Source organism: Syzygium oleosum, unplaced genomic scaffold (assembly GCF_021117445.2).
Source record: "Syzygium oleosum isolate NSW1041296 unplaced genomic scaffold, Sole_v2.1 Sole_v2.14, whole genome shotgun sequence".
Lineage (NCBI taxonomy): Eukaryota > Viridiplantae > Streptophyta > Magnoliopsida > Myrtales > Myrtaceae > Syzygium > Syzygium oleosum.
In genome coordinates this window covers 10,054,107-10,075,091 of record NW_026607498.1, presented here as the reverse complement: position 1 = coordinate 10,075,091, position 20,985 = coordinate 10,054,107, and the positions used below count along the sequence as shown (strand labels likewise).

Sequence of the window (20,985 nt, the reverse complement as noted above, 5' to 3'; positions counted from 1 at the left end):
CAACATATGGATACTACTTCATCTACAATCCCATCTGATGAGACTGAAGATCAGGTGTTGCAATCTGCTTCTCCACTCTTGATGATCTCATCTAGTCGATACGGCCGGGACCTCGCTGACCAGCCGGATTATAGGCGACATAAATCTGGATTGTCCAGGTGTGACCTTGAAAAGACTAGTCCGAAGGGCGAAAAGAAGAATATGCACAAAGAAACCGAAAGACAAAGAAGGCAAGAAATGGCCGCTCATCTTCGGTCATTGAGATCGCTACTCCCGCTCAAATATCTCAAGGTTTACATCTAGATCTTTCTCCCAAAGAGAAAATTTTCATTTTGTTCATTGTTGGAAAAAAAAGAGAGTCAGTTTCAATGATTTGTAAGGGGAAATTCTACGCATGCAATGGAGGATTTTCTTGGTTTCTTGTGCACACAGGTCAATTATTGGAACTAATTTTGCAGCTAATTTAAGAGCGAATCTGAACAGAAAAACATCGACTAAAAGTGCATAATTAGTTCCATCTCATCTTAAGTTTTTTGCCATGGAATTAATTAGCTGTTGCAGTATTTGTTTAATGGGGAAGAATGAATCTGGGGTGTGATGATCTTGCAGGGGAAGAGATCGATGGCCGATCATGTTTATGAAGCAGTGAAGTACATAAAGGATATACAAAGCAAGATCCAGGAACTGAGTGACAAGAGAGATGAACTCAAGAAATTGGAGTCGCCCAATTCACGTGGTACTGACACAAATAATTGGCCTACATGCCCCCCTTCTTCTTGTTCTTCTTGTCCCAAGAACATTGTGATTGTCAAATCTTGCAAGACAGGAGTGGAAGTAGCAATTAGTACCGAGCCAGAACAAGGGATGCCTTTAAGGAGAGTTCTTGAAGTTTTGATTGGAGATGAAGGATTGAACGTGATTAACTGCACCTCCGCTAAAGTAAACGGGAGGCTAATTCATCGCATTGAATCCGAGGTAACTCCCAGGACTTCCCGATTCGTCTCACGCATATCAGTTACTCTCGAAGTATCAGCTGAAATATAATTTTCTTTTCCTCTGAAAATTTTCTTTCTCCAACCATTTGTGATGAGCAAATGATTTATGTGGAAGCTCTCCATCTTGATCTTGAAAAATCAGCTTGCCTTGTTCATTGCGCAGATTATTGGCGGGCAAACCATCAATCTGTCCACGCTGCAACAGAAGTTAACGAACCTAGAGTTTGAGGGTAGAGCCCCCGATGGGGATTAAGGATTGTTTTATGAAATGGTAGCACTCCTTTTCTCTCTTAGCTAGTCATAACTTATGGGATATAAGTAGTGTTCAAGATGTTAAAACTTGGGATGATTCTTATAACTTGTGCTCTGTGTATATATGTATTGTGGTATATGATACAATCGATCATTTTCTGCATCCAAGAAGAGCTTGTTGTTTCAGGAATTAATTGCAGGAATGTCTCCTTTATATCTTGGCCACTTCCTCATGTTCATCATCATGAAGGTTTTAAGCTTAGTGAGCTTTATACTGAGACATGATTTTTTTTGTGGTATGAAGCACTCTCCTGCTTCACTAGTCTTGCAAGTGAGCAAATTTTCTATCATAACACTCTCCCAATGATGGCTCTCCCTCATGCGAAAGCCCCATTATCACGAGAGTTGAGTTTACGGCGGTCTCCTCTATACATATAGAGTTCATAATAAGAAGGTTGTGATATTTCAATAATCCTTCTCACATGCAAATCAAAATAAATCATGCGAAAATGCACAATAAATTGGAAGAATAAGTTGATGAAGAGTCTCACAAAGATAAAAGAACCATATTAAAAGGAATTAAATAGTTGAAGTCTAACCCTGATAACATGGTAGACATCTACATTCCAAAGTTTAAGCTTTTGGATAGCTAGAATTGCTACTTCAGTTTTTCTTCCTTTTGAGCGGAGGAAAAAATTGAATATTGCAAGTGACATAAAAAATTCGTATATACTGAAATGCGTGTATGTGTAGGTTTTTTGTGAATATAAACCTAGCAGATTTCATTGTGGACAGTCTATCCTATTGAATAAACTATTGCCTAATGACTATACAAAGTGTTACGAGAGCCCCTTTCATTTACTTTATAATTTTGTATCGTCATTAATTCTATGTATTATATATAATGCTCGGTCGCTTTCCTAATGTCTAAATCTTTCTAAATCTTCCTGTTGCCTACAGTTGATAGTGAGTGCCATCAGTGAGCAATCACCATCAAATAGGCAGATCCGTTTACTATTCCCATGCCTCATTATTAGTAGACACTAGCATGCCTAATTAAATTATTCACGTAAAAGGCTTCCCACGTGATTCCTCGTGGTCACTGGCGTCTGGAAAAGGACCGAGGATCTTAGGCTGCGTTTTGACGAATATTTTTCGAAAAATAATTAATTATGTTTTTTAGAAAAATTAGTTAATAAAAAAATATTGTCATTATCAATAACAATTCATGAATGATGAAAATATTACTCATTTATTCCTTCTTGTGAATGATATAATTAATTATTTTTTGAAAAATATTTTTTATTTCTTGAGTTTTTTGTAAAACAAATGCATCCAATCGTTATATAATTTTTGTACACATAATTAGAAAATCTTATGTAAGCATGAGATTGTTTCTCTTAAGGAATATATTTCCCTCCATTTCTTATGGGTAAAGAAAAATTTTGTCCAATTAAACTTTTGATTAGGTAAGTTATATAACCTATGTAATCCACATTTACCCCTTAAATTTATAAAGATGCGAAGAAATTCAAAAACGTAACCCTACACACATCACCGACACCCTTTCTCCGTCTCCTTCTCTTTTGCTCCCTTCCGACCGCCGTTACACTGCCACCCCCTTAAGACGGGGTCAACCCCTCCGTCTCCAACCACCTCCACCGGTACAGTCCCTCGCCCCTTCCTTTCTCCACTGGTTGGGTCGCAAAGGGCATTGTGGCCACCCCAGCAATCTCAACGGCCGCCATATGAGGTCTTGACCTTAAACCAGTGGTGTACCGGTTGGGCAACCTTAGACCTAAAGTCGCCCGAGGCTATGTAGAGACTGCTCCCTCCACTGGTCGCGATGAGAGAGAGAGATTTAAAAAGATAGCTTACTTAGGTGTAAAAAAGAATGGGAAAATTATCCAAAAGATGTTAAACTTATTGCACTTTTACCAATTAGTCATAAACCTTTTAATTGTACTAATTGAGTCATAAGAATTTTTCACATTTTGACAATTGAATCAATCCAGCTAATTTTGACCAAATATTGCTGACGTGGGCACTTCCCATCTTACATGACACAGTTGGCACTAACATGAATAATTTTTAATAATATTTTATTTTTTCAAAATCTTTATTAATTTTTTTATTTTTCCCTTTTTTTCTTTTCTTCTCTTTTCCTTTTCTACTTTTTTCTTTTTTTTTCGTTTTTTCCTCCACCAGCCATAGTCGGGCCTCAAGTGAGGGTGACCCTCACCCGATTTAGCAATCTTGGCGGCCATCACAAGGCCTGGCGTCTGGCGATGGCCAGTGGAGGGAAAACAGGACAAAAAAAAGAGAAAAGGAAAAAATAGAAAAAAAGGGAAAAATAAAAAATAATAATAAATTCCAAAAAATATTAAAATATCATTAAAATTATCTATATCAGCGTCGGTCATATCACATAGGACGGCCACTATCACGTTAGTGATTTCCAATCAAAATTGATCTGATGGACTTAATTGGCAAAAAAGTGAAAATGTTTAGGACTTAATTGGCATAACTAAAAGATTTAAGATTGAATTAGTAAAAATGCAATAAATTTAAAAAAAATTGAACAATTTTCTCGAAAAAGAACCTATCAAACAAACATCTGTCTCTAACAAAAAAAAAAAACCAAAGATCTGTCGGATCGGACCTACAAAAACAAAGATCCGTTGGAGGAAATATCTACCGGCAAAAGAAAGATCAATACAATACCCATCTTTCAATGAACGAGTACTTACCAGGAGAAAAAAAACCTTGCATGCTTTTTGCAATTTGGTTTTGTTAGAGCTGGGTGCGCATTGTTTTCCTAAAAACTCACTCAATTGGGAAAGCTAGCAGGATGACTTAATCCTGATGCGAATTGGATGTAATTTGTTGAAAATACATGCATGATGACAACGAAACTTAATCTGCAATATTTAATGAGCTTACTTAAGCGTGCAGAACTTCATATTTAAACCATGTAGAAACTAGTTGATACGACATCCTGGGAAAATGGCAACTTGTCTAGTCTAGACCAAGAGTAACTTACGAGATTTAGATTCTACAATCATTTGAGTAAGAGCATGGAACCAAGTGTTGGTTCTACAAATAGTAAGCTGTGCCAATGTGGACTTTCCAGGTATAGAATTGATGAACACTGGGGAGTTCTTAGAATGAAGACCCTGCTCATAACAACTATTTATGATATTTTGACATTATTCTGCCAAAAATCATGGACAATTGATTGTGCCTGAAAAAGAACTCGCGGTGAAATTGATGAAATGGCTAGGTAAGAACTCGTCGTTAATCGAAACTTTGAGTTTACCAGAAAAAGAAGAAGATTTGTGTGACATCATTAATTTTGTCTCTTTTTCTTAGAATATCTCATTAAATCTACTAATATATCCATCAAAAAGTTTACGGGCAAATATGTACTACCTTCAAAGTAAGGAATTTTGATTAATATCCCAAAAAATCTATTACTTCGATGGCAGAATCCTTTACGACGTACGAGAGAGACGAGGGCAAATGAGCATTATTCTCGCATCTTATCTTATCTTATCTTTTTTTTCTTTTTTAAAATAAAGTTTCTGGTCTCTCCCTTGAAGACCTTTAAAAGTAATTTATTATAGGCTTAGACCTTACAAATATATTTTCTGTCCCCTGTATCGCCAGATAGAACCTGCCCGCACGTCCACAAAGACATTGCACAATATACGTACAAAAAGAGGTAACCACGTTGCTCCATACTTAATTCCATTGTCGTCGTAAACCCTCCGTACAACTGCTTGCCACATTTGGTAAATTTGGCCGGTCCAATAATCAATTCTAATCTTAATCATATCACCATTTGACTTCCAAGAAATCATGCAATCGCTCCCCATCTTCGTGAGAGTCACGAAGGGCAACCGCAATGTGTGCATATATATATATAGAAGTGGAAATGTCTCATTTGAGAGGCTTGAGGTTAGAAATTGAAGCTGCTGAGAGAAAGAAGGAAAGGCCCTCTAATCAAGCATTTTAGTGGCGGCGGTGGTGGTGGCAGCGGCAGCGATGGCTTCTGATTTGCTTCGTTCGTGGAGGCTGGGCCTCCTCTGCCTGCTGGTGGTCGTCGGGAGATCCGCCATGGCCGTGGCGGGCTCTTACAGCAGTTCGCCAGCAGGGTTTAAGCCGAGCGCTTGGTCCCTAGCCCATGCCACCTTTTATGGGGATGAGACTGCCTCCGAGACAATGGGTATGTATGCCTTTTAGTGTTCATTCTTTCCCTTCTTTCTTTATCGTGTTAAGAGTGATTTTTTTTTCACTTTTGACCTTTCGTTCTGCAACTTTAGATTTACATCCACATATATATGACTAAGCTTTTCAATTCTGAATGTCATGCATAGGGGGAGCTTGTGGATATGGAAACCTCTTCCAAAATGGCTATGGGACGGACACGGCCGCTTTGAGCTCTAAACTGTTCAACGATGGCTACGCGTGTGGGCAGTGTTACCAGATCAAGTGCGTCCAGTCGCCCTGGTGCTTCAAAGGGGTTGCGTTCACGACGGTGACGGCGACCAACCTCTGCCCGCCGAACTGGTCCCAGGACTCCAATGCCGGTGGGTGGTGCAACCCCCCTCGAGCCCACTTCGACATGTCCAAGCCCGCGTTCATGAAGATTGCTCAGTGGAAGGCCGGCATCGTTCCCGTCATGCATAGGAGGTACGCACCTTTGTGTACATTGTTAATGGCATACACATCGATTTTTACATTAGGCTCGACTTCTCCTGGCGATGGAAATTGACTATTCAAAATCAATTCCCCTAATTTCGACTTTTGATGCTCGAACTATTCAATTATATAGTTTGTCAAACCGAACTCGGGCTCGAGCTCATCAATACACTGCTCTATATAGATTTGTGAGCTTAATCCAATCTTCATTATTTTTTATTAAAACTACTTAATAGTTATTAAGAGGGAAAATGACACAAATAGTCCTTAAACTTTAGCCAAATGTGCAATGTGATCATGAACTTTTAATTTATTCAATATAGTCCCTGAACTTTTGGTACGTGTTCAATTTAGTCCCTAGACTATATGAAAATATTTAATATTGTCCATGATCTTAATTCAATGGAAGGACTACATTGAACATTTTCATATAATTCAGAGACAATATTGAACATGTACCAGAAGTCCAAGGACCATATTGAACATTAGGCAAAAGTTCGGGGACCACTTTGAATAAATTAAAAGTTCAGAGACCATATTGCACATTGTGTTAAAGATCAAGGACTATTTGTGTCATTATACCTTATTAAAATAGATATAAAAGTCTTTGAAATTGTGTGATATACCCACGGTACAGAGTTACAGAGGGTATATATTCAAGTTTGATAAACTTGATTGAGCTCAATTATTACTCGGCCGCAACCGAGCTGAGCTCCGAGCATTTTGATTTTCTATTCGAGCCGAGCTCGGGCAAGAAATTCAACACTTGGTCGAGCCCGAGTCGAGTTTTGAGCATTTAGTGCATGAGTTGAGCTGAGCTCGAGCCACACACTCTATGGAGACTCCTCGGCTCTATTATCCCCTAGCTTGCCCTATCTACCTTAGATTTCTCCTTTAACTAACTATGGAAAATCTGTTCCTATACATAAACTTTCAACTCATCCACTTCTCTGAAATCATATCATGCTTTGATCGAATCGACAGAGTCCCGTGCGTGGGGACCGGTGGGATCCGGTTTCAATTCCAAGGCAACGGGTACTGGCTCCTGGTGTACGTGATGAACGTGGGAGGCGGTGGCGACATCGCCGGCATGTGGGTCAAGGGGAGCCGGACCGGGTGGATCAACATGAGCCACAACTGGGGCGCCTCGTACCAGGCCTTCGCCACGCTCGGCGGCCAGTCTCTCTCCTTCAAGCTCACCTCCTACACCACCAAGGAGACCCTCGTCGCCTACAACGTCGCCCCTCCCAACTGGAGCGTGGGCATGACTTACAAGGCCAACGTTAACTTCCATTGATGCGCGTGCATGGCTTTACATTACATACTTTCTCTTTCCCTTAATCGCTCATGCGGTCCCGACCCTTCTTTTGTCTTGTCACTTTTTACCCTAATGAGAATATATTCTACTTATTTGAAAGCAAAGAGCATTAAGATTAATGTCCCGGCCTAAGACTGAAGTTGAAAGGACAAATCTACACAACCTCGCACTAAGAAAGGACAATCTTTCTAAAGCTTTATTCACGGGAGAACTACTTCTGCTGATTAAGATGGTTCGTCTTATTTCAATGCCCTATCAGGACGCCTAGAAGAAGCTCCAGTTCACGTGGCTCAATGCCAAACCAAGAGTCCAACCAAATCAAGCAAGCAAAAGAAAGCACAAAGTCCAAATCCATCTTTATCAATTCCCTCTATAGTCGTTTCACATCACACCAAAATGGCCACTGGACAGCGACCCAAGACTTTGCTTGGGAGAAATTCATTCAACAAATTGGCTTCTTATATACACAATTTCATGCATTCATTTACAAAGCACACCCATCAGACAAGTAAAGGCAATAGCTGACCAATAGGCAGATACAAGGTTTGTCGCTTTGGGCTTAGCTTTGCTGGCCCGCACCCTCCTGGGCCCCGTACCCACCGGCCCCGCTCTGCCGGGGAAGCTCCTCCGACCAATGTATCGAGCTCATCAGAGGGAAGCAACACTCGCACTCCGCGCGGCACGCCTCCGGCAGCTCCCACTCGGTGGGCGGCATCTCTGTCTCAACCTCCTCCCCCTTGCGGGCCCCGGCCGAGGAAGGGGCGGTGGCGTCCTTAAGTGGGCCCCAGCACTCTACCTTGTTGAACTCTGGAAGGTTGGAGTGGAAATACACCCAGACCAGAGCCTCCTGCAGCTCTGGGTGCTGGTTTAGAAGATGCCCATCCCCATGCACGAATGCCCCCAACACCTGTGTTTTCATTTAAAGTATAATCTGTTCGGTCAATTCGATCGTTTCCAAGATAAAGATTAGATCAAATTGATTAACCAAAACTAATTCTCTTGATCTGTGATACAAGAAATGGTCGATCTGAATAGGGTGTATAGAGTTCAAGTTGATTAATTAGTGGGTCATTAGTTAGGAGTTACCACAGGGAGCTCTTTGCAGAAGATGAAGTATCTGAGCTTGGCAACCAAGTCCAGGAGGAAGTGGCCTCCACTGATGTGGCAGTGGACATGCAGAGACATCTTCCCCTTCACTTTCTTCCATTCTGCCACAACTTCATCTCTCTGTAATCTGTTGTACCATCCTTGCAGCTACAATAACCGAGATCTTCAGTTAAATACATGAAATGGAAATAAATTTTTGAAAGAGGCAATTTGCAATAGATAAATATGATCTCTTGTGCTAACTGTTAACCCTATCTTTTCTTTCTTGTTTAAGGAAAAAAAAAGTAATCCCAGCTCGGATTTGCCCAGAAGTACGCGATGCTTCTGTGCTCTGTTTCCCCTGTTTTGCTTTCATTAAATTCTCCCAGCTTCTCACGCAGTTATGCTATTCAGTTCACGACCCAAGAATAAAAAGCAAGAGGAAACTCTCATGACGAAGAACAAACATAGTTTTAACAGAATCTCATGCAACGTCAGATTCTGGATAAATCAAGATTCAGGGTGGGGTTGGTTGGTTACCTGAGAGTTGTTTATGGTCTGAGATATAGCCAGAGTGAGCTTCGAAGTGACATCACTGTGAGTGAGGGTGTAAGTCCTCGGAAGCGTCCCCGGATGCTTCTTATCATCCACGCCCAAGAAGAGAACCTTCAACTTGGACGCTTCGAAGATCGCCGGCCCAAATAACCTCGCAACCTGATCCAATCCAATCAATTAAACAAATATGCGTGACCAAGATTCTTTCTAAAGAAAAGTTACGAAGCAACCCTTAATTTATTTTCCCCTTTCCGAAAAAGGAAATTCCCAGAACAGAGCGTCTAGAGTGCACAACTCAGAAGCATGAGCGGAATAAAGAAAGAGAAACTCACGGGGACTATAGAGAGATTTTTCTTCTTGGTAGATCTCCTGTAGTGAAACAGAGACCTCTGTTTCTGATAAAGAGAAGGAGATTCCAACTTCGAAGGGACGAGAGGAGAAGCAGTCAGAGTAGCCATCTCTCTCTCTCTCTCTCCCTGCAAAGGCAAGAGACGTGCTGCAGCCTCCAACCCCAACCCCTCCACCTATCCTCAACAAACAAAAAGACCCGGACACTCCATTATATTCTAGAAAAGAACAGAGAAGGAAGACTATCATTAGAAGCAAAGCAAGTACTCGATATTTTCCTCAGGCCCTCTTTTTTCTCTTTATTCTCCTCTCTTTTGCTTTTACTTGGGAGGACGCGAAGGCTTTTGCTTGTGGACTTCAACGTTGGAAAGCGAGAACCGAAGCAACGCTTCGTTGGTTTGCCCAGCAAGTTTTGGGTACGTGATGGAAATGGAAGTAGGGCCGTGTCTGTATTCGAACCTCTCTGTTTCGGCGTTGATGAGGGGGGTTGCTTCGAGGGTTAGGCCTCTCCTCTAGGGGGAAAAGACACTTCCTTCTTTTGGGCCGACAGCAACAGCAGCGCAGCGGTGGCTACCGAATCCGGCGACCTTGCTTGCTTATTGTACTGTGCAAATGGGCGTGCCGAACTTTAGGTGAGCGTGTTTCGGCCGTAGGATCGCCCACTATCCCATCTCGGCCGTTCGTTCTGTTACTGTTTCTTGAAGTCTTGTCCTTTGCGGGGAGGTTCACCGACCATCCCCCATCTCAGTTGATGAGAAATGGTGACCATTTGATCCCCACGTGGGACCCACTTCATCCAACGGCTGAGATGGATTGAGCTCATGTGCATTAAGGATCACGTGAATTATGTGCTCAAAATTGATAGTGTCTTGTGTCGAGCAAACGTGCAAAATAGAAAAGAAAAAGAAAAAAAAAAGGTAAGGCCCCATGCTAGGACAGTATGAAAGATCTAAACGTGAAATGGAGTCTAGATGTGAAAGAATTTACACTTTAACGTAACCTAATTGAAAAGAACTTACACTTGATGATGATAGAATCGGACATATATGCTTGTGCATGACCCATAAGAATTGTGTTCCTCAATTGCTAAATTACCAGCAAAAAGGTGGGTAGAATCAATTTACGGTTGGCGTGGGAGATAGATACGATTATGAAAATCGATTGAGACTTGGGAGCAAGGTGTGTCGTGGGTCTATTAATAATTAAGCAGATTCTCATAAATTATGATGTACGATCTTATGCCTAATTATCAGCACTTTGTCAACATGAAGAAAGCCACAACATGAGTTCGAGTGATGTTTTTCCAAAGGAAGCATGATTTTCCAATCTTCTCCAATCTGTCTGGGTATGTTGCTGTTTCAATCCCTAATCTCTTGCCAATTATTCATGCCTATCTCACCCTTGGAGCCATGTGACATTCGTGCGCAAGCTGTTATCATGTTATGTCAAGCAATTCCAAAGAAAAACGTATATTCAATTAAAACATTGCATTAAATTATTCAAATGTGATCTTAATTGAGCATGAGCAATAACTTTTTGTGGGCGACCTTAGTAAATCTGGTCCAAAATATTAGGCCACCTAACTTGATCAATGAGTCACTTTCGAATTCGGCCCCCTTTTCCAACCTTGGTCTTAACTATAGGCCATCATATTTGGCCATCGCATGTTCTCTCGTATGCTTCCATACAAATTGCAGAAAATTTGACCTTCGGTTGGTGGTAGAACATATATATATATATATATATATATATATATATATATATATATATATATATATATATATATATATATTGATGACATCATCCGGAATAAGTCAATGAATTAATTTCTTCGTTGGACTCCGTGTTTTGTGGAGATGAATGTTGAAGATTCACGAACGCCTTTTCACTCCAAGCCTATAGAAGATGCCGGTTCAATTTAGATATATTTCAGTGTTGATTTGCATCCAAGTCAACATCAATAGGACATTTGCGAAGTAACAATGTAGGAAAGTGTAATGATATTTATGCCACACAATTTTCTAGAGACTGCATGAATTGAAGTGTTGAATCATTGCATAAATTGAGTATGACAGGAATGGAAACTGGCCCGATATAACATACTTGACGATATTCACCGGAATTCTCGACTTTTATTTAATAGTGATCGTATGGAGCCACGTCATACGGAACAAACATCGGAATAATTCGACGTTAATTAAAAAGTTTAGGGTACAAAGTACGACAATCGCGCAGTTTGAGGGGGGATAAGGTTTCCAAGTGTAACAAAAACGAAGGAAACGAAAACAGGTTTATGCCACTATCTGCGAAATCAACCCTAGTTTACCTACCAACTGAAGGTTGCTATCAATATGAAAGAGAGCACGCATGAATCTTGAAAGTATCTTCAGTTCATACAAAGTGAGCCAAGAGTCCTCAATTTTTTTACAAAAGTCAACGAAATTTTCCAGCTTTTCCTGGATCTGTTTCTGATAAAAGTCTAGCGAAGGCTGGTTGTTTTGGACACGGCACTGCGTTTGTGGTTAAGCACACGATTAGAAGAATGCGATAGCATAAGTCCAGAGTAGAGTCCCAAGTTTTTCGTCTTGAGTCCCTTCTGTTGAACAGCTTCTTTGCCTTCATTTGACCATTTGCGAGAGCTTAGGAAGACGAGCAAAGCATTAGACAGATGAAACTTCGGGACTCCAAGTTCAGCTTTCTTGGGCAAAACAATTCCAGAAAAGAGGAACTTCAATTATTAAGAAATTAGAGCTATCATCCTCTGGTCTTCCAATCTTTCCTTCTTTTCCTAGTCTTTGCTGCGGATGGACGTGGCTCATACCAATGGGACCATGTTTCTGTCCTGTCTATTCGGATAACTTCCGAAGAAATAAAGGTAACAAAATCGAATCTTTGAGAAGGTACGGCCCGCGACAGGCGAGTGCGATCCCCCCAAGTCATTGTACAAGACATAAAAGCCTCTACGACACATCCAAATCCTTATACGAACACATACACGCGTAAACACCAGGGGCATTATTTATATATGAGTAGCAGCTACATGCTCCAAAGTACAAGGAGGCAACAAATTGAAACCCTCCCTCTTCCCATCATTTGGGTAACAAAGCCGCTTTAGACAGATATTATGAAGTCGATCACGAAAAAATTACAACGAGAGAGAGAGAGAGAGAGAGAGAGAGAGAGAGAGAATTCCGAGTTATGGTCAAGCTCGTACCAGCTTTTGAACAAATGGCAACTATTATAGCTAGTGTATGCTCAAACCATCTTCATGTGGATCGATGTTTAACCTGTGTCTTCGAGGGCATCCTATGGATAATTCAGTTTCCACGTCCAGTCCCCGTCCTCGAGGAACTTCTGGATGCACGGTCACAAATTGCAGCAGCTCTCGCATGCCGTTCTGAAACAAAAAACTTCGACGGTAAGATCATAATTCAAAACTTGAAGTTCCAGGTAGCGTCCACTGACTAAAAGAAATTGAGGGGGAGGCAAATCACCCTATTCTGCAACTTTTTGTTTTCGTCCGACAACTTTTTCTCCTACAATGGACCAAAGAAAGATTAATCACATAGGAATTAGAAATCACAAGTCGATGAATCTAGCGAAACCAGCAGAAGCACATGCGATCACAAACGCATGCGCATGGATTTACAGTTTAATTACCTTTTGCTTCAGCTGCTCAATCTGCTCCTGAAAGAGCTGATTCTGCATGAGCATGAGATCGACAAGTAATTAATTTAACATCGTGGCAATTTGTACATACTCCCTTTTCTTTTTTTGGGGAAATTGTAGAATCAAAACATGAGCGATACAGCTAGAGGGGCAGCTTGCATATACCTTTCTTGCCCTGGTTTTGCTTAAGCTTCTCTCTAACTGGTTCTGCAGCGATTGTAGCTCCTCAACCGAACATGTATCTAAAACTTCTCCTGAGAGCTGTCTACACAACCATTCGCAATAATGCAATCGACACGATATCGGACTGATTAATAAAGATCTAAATATTTTCCAAAAAAGTTACGAGGGAGATCACTCGGACCTTTTCGAAACTTCGAGAAGTTCAATCTTCTTTACCATGTCTAGAGAGTTCCCCTTCAGATTCTGCATAAAAAAAACAGACACACTTAGCTCCATTCAACTTGAATGATGTCTTGAGTTTGTTCTCTCTTTGTTGTTCACATCCTCAAGCGAGAGACGAAGGTCATTATTGCTGGACAACTATGCAAAACATTTTTCATAAGCAAATAGCACGATTACTATTGTATTTTTCTCGTAATGGTGAACAGATATGCATTTGTCTATGATTTGAATTGTTTTCAACAAGCTAGAGCCAAATATGTGTTCCAAGAAATTACTCATCCAAAATTAATCGCGAGTTTAAGAAGAGACATCCGATTTCAGAGATGACACATATAATCCGCTTCATTGATGCACATAAATGACTGGTCTAACTTGTGAGAGTGGACGCGATGTTTTTGCCTGTCTTAGGCAATCTTTCTTTTCCCTGCTAAATTTTTTATGCAAATTAGAGACTCGACATTCCAAGGACAATATGTAATCATCGTAGTCACGGCAATAATTAATTAGAATATGATAAATCCTGACAGTATCAAAAGGCGAACCTGCTAAGAACATGCTAGCTAGAGAATATATTAATATTTATGCATGAGATGACGTGGGATAGATGCTAAGAACATGATCAGTATCAAAAGGCGAACCTGAAAATCGATTTCGGTAGTTTTCGCGCTGCAGCCCGGGTCCTTTGTTTTCCTTTGATATTGTTCTATTATGTTGCTCATGCTGAAAATTACCATTGCCATATCAGCATTTATATGACTTGCATGTGTCCTAGTGGAAATGACCAGAGCTATACCAGGCCAAATGCTTAATGAAACATATTGAGACAACGATTAACGATACACACAAATACTCTGATACATATTTACCCTTTAGCTTTGCTATCAAAGTAATAATTCCTTTCCAAGAAGAAAAGCAAACTTGAAAACCGAAAAAGCATATATGCATGGGCGTGTCGCTTCATACATGTTGCTTGGATGCTCAGCTGAAGTTTTTTGAACTGACAAGCTCAGTGGTGAGTCTACTAGAGGGATATGATTGATGATCTAATCAACAGTTAAGGAAAAAAAAAACTGAAGGACCAATTTTTGCAGCAATTCATAAATTTTAGCACAACCTAACCCAGGAAAGAAGGGCAACTCAATAACTATGGCAAAGAATTAGTTTGATGAAACGAACTAACATCTTATTCTACTGTCATGCTATAATTAAGTGCGTAACCGTTTACTCTTAAAGTTTTAAGTGATTAGAGAGCAGCAATTTACAGTTTATATATATATATATATATATATATATATATATATATATATCTCAAGAGCACGTTTTCTACAATTTCAGCCATCCTTATTATTAACGTACAGCACCGGCAGGATGACTCGAGAACTGGGATTTCTCTTCTCTATGTCTTCATTCCTACCTAATCACTCAATGGTAATTTAACTATTGAATAAAGGCTGCAAGTTGTGATTAGTATAGAGAGACAAATTCTATGTAATCTCGGCTCCTGTTAATTAATGGAAACCACCTTTTAGCAAGAATTAGGTCGCAAAGATCCATTTTTTTGGCTGATATAATAATTGATGCTTGGGCATGAAGATGAAACATGGAGAGTTCATCAGGTCCTTGACAAGCTTTGGTAGCAAAGGAATTCTAATTTGAGAATTTTTTTCTTATCCATTCTTAGATGAATGTCTTCAGCTAGTTTGGTCACCAAAGACACAAGAGCCTCTAGAACATTATGTTCAGTTTCTGATCAATAGATAGGATTCCTATCTTCTTTGAAGAAACATATATAGGTAACTAATATTCCAAAATTTTGGAGTCTTGAAGTATTTGGCGCCATGTAATAGAAATTATATATCTCAGGGCTTAGCAATAACTTGGCTGAATGACGAGTGCTTTTCATTGTCAATCTTACTATATACAACATGTTAAAGTATCCCACAGCGATTGTTTAGGATTTTAATGGACCTTATATTAATGTAGTGTCCATCCATCTATCAATTTAAGCTTTTGGATTGGACTTTCTAATAATGAATAGGAGTCAAGTTCCACCCTGGATTTCTTTACCGTGCGAGGCTCCCTATCTCACATTGCTTGCTTATGGGGTTTCAATGAACCTTATATTCATTTAGTGTCTCTTCACCTATTAGCTTAAGTTTTTTAGTTGAATGTTCTAACACAACATAATCAATGATATGATAGATCATAACTTTAAGTAATCTTTAATAGAGTGCCAAGGTACAAGATACAGGATTGTTCTTTATATTACCAATCATACTGTAAATATGACCTCTTTCCTCTTGGTTATTAATGTAATAGCAAATATATATCTCAGGACTTAGCAAGAACTTGGCCGAATGACGAGTGCTTTTCATTGTCAATCTTACTATATACAACATGTTAAAGTATCCCATAGCAATTGTTTAGGATTCTAATGGACCATATATTAATGTAGTGTTCATCCACCTATCAATTTAAGCTTTTGGATTAGACTTTCTAATATAGAATAGAAGCCAAGTTCCACCCCAGATTTATTTACCATGTGAGGCTCCCTATCTCACATTGCTTGTATATGGGGTTTCAATGAGCCTTATTCACATAGTGTCTCTTCACCTATTAGCTTAAGTTTTTTAGTTGGAGGTTCTAACACAACATAATCAATGATATGATAGATCATAACTTCAAGTAATCTTCAATAGAGTGTAGAGGTACAAGATATAGGATTGTTCTTCATATTACCAATCATACGGTAAATATGATCTCTTTCCTCTTGATTATTAATTTATCACTAAAGCACATTCCACTCTTATTGAGAAACAAACATTTTTTTTCTCTTTTCAACAACTTAAACCGGCAGGTAATAGGTGAACACCGAGTACATTATATATAGTATATTTTATTTCTTATCGTGGGTAAATCGATCTTTGGACGTGAAACACATGATGTGGTTTTAACTGCACCAAATCTACAACCACTGCAAGTTAGGAAAATAGGCACAAAATCTTGAATAACAGATTCGATAAAGCTGAGATGAAATGTCAGGATTCAATCCTGTACTGCAAAGTGGTAAATCGATCTTTCTCCTGAAAAATGTAAGCTCCGATGAAGTGGACCAAAAACAATTGTCTAAAATATTTATTAACCGGTTCATCATATTATATATCCCATTGCGGTAAGAGTATAAATGTGAGAGGAAGAGGAGAACGAGTGTCTTTGCTTTTAAAGAGAGAATAATATGATTTTAACTAGGACTGAATTGTACCGTATAGATTTTCTGTTTTAAGTACTAAAACTGGGAAATCCTAACTCTTGCTCTTAGTAGGGGATTAGTTTTCCATATAGATTGAGTACTAGATTAGCATTCTTTCCATGCATACGTTGTCCCCATCTCCTTCACTTAACACTTTCAAGAAAATACATAAACTATATATATGAATAACAGATATTGAGTCCAATGAACCACAAAGATCATACAAACAGTAGCTAAAAAATAATACACTTAGTGACCATAAATCCAATCTTTCAGAATATATAGCTCTTTTACAAATCAAGAACTAAGGGAGGCAGATTTGAGGTAATTAACTCCTCTCACAGTGCATACAATATTGAGAAAGAGATATACCATCTTCCTCTACCATAGATGATTTAAGTGTGATCATTCTCGGCAAGATTGAGTTTATCTTTGTCAGTAAGTCTTTCCAAGACAACACTAACGAACGTTGGTTTCTATGGTGGTCAAGGTAACCAAAATGTATTCGATGGTAACCATTAGACGAAAAAAAAAATTAAAAAATGATGTCATCCAAGCCACGCCAACCATTTTGTGGGTGGGTCAAACAACATGCGGATGGGGCGAGTTGCGTGAATCCATAAGGATGAGTCAAGTCACAAGGTATGAATAACCGTCTTATGAAAATATAAAATGAAATAAAATAACTAGTTCACAGTTGATTAACCAGTATAGAAGCAATTATGTTTCAGTGCCTGCAGTAGAAAGTTTTTATTTCATGTCAGCTCCTATATGTGCAACTCTAAAATGGTGATGACCATGTATATGTCAATGAAGAAGTAAAAATTCAGACATTTGAGAATAATCTAAACATTCGGCACGTTAAACTATATTCATATAGATCAAAGTTATGTTGACACAAAGTATGGTTTAGAAAATATTGTGCATAACATGACCAACTTATTTATATAAATACCCACTTAAAATTTGCCATCAGACTAATTATATGAGGAATTATATTTGACCCACCGTCGAGAAATCTTTTACACGTGCCATCTTGCAAAGAAAACATTCGCCTTCCATATAGGTATATATTTACTTACATAAAATGAAAATTTACACAGGCCACTATGGTTTGACTGTACTATTTGCAAATAGAATCTTTTCTTCCATGTGCGAAATAATATTTTCTATATTTCGTACTCCAAGCTAGTACTGCAGAGATTATGCAGATCTCAATCTGGGAGCAAGGACCATAATATACGGAAAAAAAAATTTGACTAAATACTAATTGCCGTGCAAGACTGTAACAACAGAAGATAAAGAACGATCTGATTACAGGGAAGAAAGATAAAGGAGAAGATGATAGTTACTTGCCTATTTGGTTAAAATCATAGGCATCTCAAATTTTTTTTATTAATGACGGTGTCATCTGTACTAAAATTAAAATGAATAGAATACGTACTAATTCCTACCAGAAAACTTAATAAGAATTACAGGGTTTTTATTCTTTTTATTGCTTTTTTGCAGTCAATCTAGTCGTGACTGAAGACAGCAAATCAAGAAACAGCTAATAATTATAGCAACGAAAGTAATTGGTTCACTAACCGAAGTACCTTGAACTGGAGAACTCGTAAAGCCTTCCCGAAGGAGAGAATACGATGGCAGCGACTTGAGCATCACAAAGAACCGAGAGCTCAAAGGCCTTCTTGAGCAGCCCGCTCCGACGCTTCGAGAAGGTCACCTGCCTGCTCGTGGTGTTCTCTATCCTCTTCATCTGCGTCTTCCCTCTCACCATTTTTGGTTTCTCGCGCTTGAGAGATGAGATGAAAAGAAGCAGCCAAAGAACTCCTAGAAACGACTATATGATGCCAAGAAGATGGGAACTGAGAAATGACAGTGTATCGAGAGCCAGCTTCCTGAGTGAGTGAAGGAGGTTACCGGATCTGCAAGACCATGATTAGGGTTTCCAAAAATAGAAAAGGAGTGACGAGAATCTGAACCGTATGAAACCAAGCCAATAAAAGGAAAAGGGCTTGTTGGGCGAAGGGGGAAAATATCAGATATCTTGTTGCAAGATCATTTATTATAATCTAAAGGAAAAGAATTCAGAGACCCAAGAAAGATAAATCAGAGAACCCTAGCCTTCCAATGGCTAACCCTGGGGAGCATTCTTGAAATGATCAAAGTAAATGGATGGATGAATAAAGAACGACGGAGACCAAATATCTTTCTTGTTTTGGTAAGATCCTGGAGAAGACAGGCACCGCTCAAAGAAGGCTAAAAATTAAAGGGAGGGAATAATAAATAAACGGATGGGTATATGGAAATTCGACACTACCTCATGAAATGCGACACGTGGCGCTAGGGGGGGAGTGGGGTCCTTGTCCTTCCCCCCATCTAGTTTCGATAACAATGCCTAACTCATTATTATGTTGACCTAAGAACATCAAGCGTCCGATGCAAGATTCTACGACGATTTGGTTCGCTTTTGAATAAAGAATTTATCCATAATTTATATCACTTGCCCCATAATTCCAATCATGTTGAATAAAATAATTGAATTTTCCGAATCTTCATGTCGTTATGCGTAAAAATAATATTTTAAGAGTCCATTTGCTTGAAAGAAAGCTCTCTCAAAATTATTTTCCGATTTTTCAAAATTTGAATGATAGAAAGATAATCAATGTACAAAACACGTCTCCCGAATCTCCGTGTCTTTATGTGTAAGATAATGATTAAGGGTCCATTTGTTTGAAAAAAAAGTGTCTTTCGAAGATTGTTTTCCGTTTTTAGTATCTGAATGACAGAAAGCTAATCAATGCATGGAATATATTTCCTATCGACTAAAAAAAAACAAACTTAGATCGGAGGATAATAACTTCCCTTCTAGTAAGAAGAAATCACCTTCTTTAAACTACCAAACAAACCATGCAAAATATCTTCCTTTATCAAGAAGTTTTCGGTTGTTAGCGATATTAGAGATTTTAAAGATTTTCTATAAAATATTATCTTATGTTCAAGACAATTATGATATTACCATTGATTATCCATATCTCTTAATATTGCACGTAAATCTTTCTTGATTGTGCATATCTACGGACATATCTTAATTGATATATATAAAACCTTAGATGGTTGTCTCGTAAAGTCTAATAACAGTCAAATGTAATCTTTGTCGTGATATATTGAATACATAAATTTCCCATTTTCACTATTCCACATATTAAGATTCAACTAGTATTAGAGCTCAGGTTGCCAATAAGTCTAGACCCAACAGTCATATGGGAGAGATACGGATTGTTCCGGCTCTGACCCAAGCCCGATGTGTGAGGGAGAGATGTTGAGGTTGTCAAACATTGGTTGTGGAAGGGGCCCTGGTTAGTTTATAAGTGCGAGGAAAAGTCTCACCTTTGAGCTAGCTTTGGGGGTGACAGACCCAAGATCATTTAACAACTTGCCCGTCAAGCCCTTTTCATGTAGCTTTCTTTCGATGTTAGCCGCACAAGCCTCATCCCAATCACTATTTTTCGTGCAAGCACATCCTAGTAATTATTTCTAAGCGGCCTATTCTAAGCCAGCCATATAGGCCGCTTGATGCTACGATGCCAAGTCATGTCGCTTAGTTATTATTTCGCAAGCCTATTTCAAGAAGCCGATACCACCACTAGACTCACCGCCCTCAAATGAGCTAGATTTGGAAGACGATGCCTAACACATCGCCCCACCGCGGATCGACAAGCCCAACTGCGGATTGACTAGCCCGATTCCACACGGCATCATTGGAGAAACAAGTTTTCGTGGCACTATTCTGACAGGTTCAAACTCTAGTTGACTTCTTGAAGTCACCTTGAGTTTGAGGGATGTTAGCAATATTAGAGATTCTTAAGTTTTTCTATTATATATTATCTTATATTAGAGATAATTATGAATTTACTATTGATTATCTAGATCTCTCACTTAATATTGCACATATATCTCCTTCGATTGAGCATATCTTGATTGATATATATTACCTTAAATAGTTGTAATAGGCTGATGTAATCTTTATCGTAATATATCAAAATACATAAATTTTCCATTTTCTCTCTTCCGCATATTAACATTTATCTTCAGTGAAACAAATACACCCTAAGCCTAAATATTGAAGGTTTGGCTGAGTGGTCAAGTACTTAACCTTAGAAGTCAAGTTTGAGCCTCCTCAGTATATACGAGATTAGTCCAACCGAGTATTTATAAATTCCATATTAATGCCAGAGCCACAAAGTACAAATTGAGCTAGGTTTTGCTAGGCCATAAAATAGTGACCTATTTCAATAGTTTAGATTCGATTATGTGGTCCTTCCTTACCATAGAGAATGGCTTTCATATATTGTTTGATCACCTTCGATTTAACTTTGTAACAACAAACATGATCTCGTTGC

General features: G+C 39.0%; 4 protein-coding genes across 4 annotated transcripts; 2 read left to right on the top strand and 2 right to left on the bottom strand.

The window, feature by feature from the left end:
- The first annotated feature begins 6 nt into the window (after positions 1-6).
- Positions 7-1,541, top strand: LOC115690312 (transcription factor bHLH120-like). Its single transcript, XM_030616634.2, has 3 exons — positions 7-291; positions 610-975; positions 1,159-1,541. Exons 1-3 carry the CDS (start codon positions 7-9, stop codon positions 1,246-1,248), a joined length of 741 nt encoding a protein of 246 aa, XP_030472494.1. The 3' UTR covers positions 1,249-1,541.
- Positions 1,542-5,063: 3,522 nt separating this feature from the next.
- On the top strand, positions 5,064-7,248 carry LOC115690308 (expansin-A18-like). Its single transcript, XM_030616629.2, has 3 exons — positions 5,064-5,475; positions 5,627-5,942; positions 6,936-7,248. Exons 1-3 carry the CDS (start codon positions 5,295-5,297, stop codon positions 7,246-7,248), a joined length of 810 nt encoding a protein of 269 aa, XP_030472489.1. The 5' UTR covers positions 5,064-5,294.
- Positions 7,249-7,678: 430 nt separating this feature from the next.
- LOC115690270 (protein STAY-GREEN homolog, chloroplastic-like) lies at positions 7,679-9,861 on the bottom strand. Its single transcript, XM_056318116.1, has 5 exons — positions 9,421-9,861; positions 9,243-9,386; positions 8,896-9,069; positions 8,356-8,523; positions 7,679-8,176 (listed from the first exon to the last, which is right to left on the bottom strand). Exons 1-5 carry the CDS (start codon positions 9,505-9,507, stop codon positions 7,829-7,831), a joined length of 921 nt encoding a protein of 306 aa, XP_056174091.1. The 5' UTR covers positions 9,508-9,861; the 3' UTR covers positions 7,679-7,828.
- Positions 9,862-12,250: 2,389 nt separating this feature from the next.
- LOC115690271 (MADS-box protein SOC1-like) lies at positions 12,251-18,799 on the bottom strand. Its single transcript, XM_030616573.2, has 7 exons — positions 18,178-18,799; positions 13,971-14,052; positions 13,292-13,353; positions 13,093-13,192; positions 12,919-12,960; positions 12,753-12,794; positions 12,251-12,655 (listed from the first exon to the last, which is right to left on the bottom strand). Exons 1-7 carry the CDS (start codon positions 18,357-18,359, stop codon positions 12,503-12,505), a joined length of 663 nt encoding a protein of 220 aa, XP_030472433.1. The 5' UTR covers positions 18,360-18,799; the 3' UTR covers positions 12,251-12,502.
- Between the last annotated feature and the right edge of the window lie 2,186 nt (positions 18,800-20,985).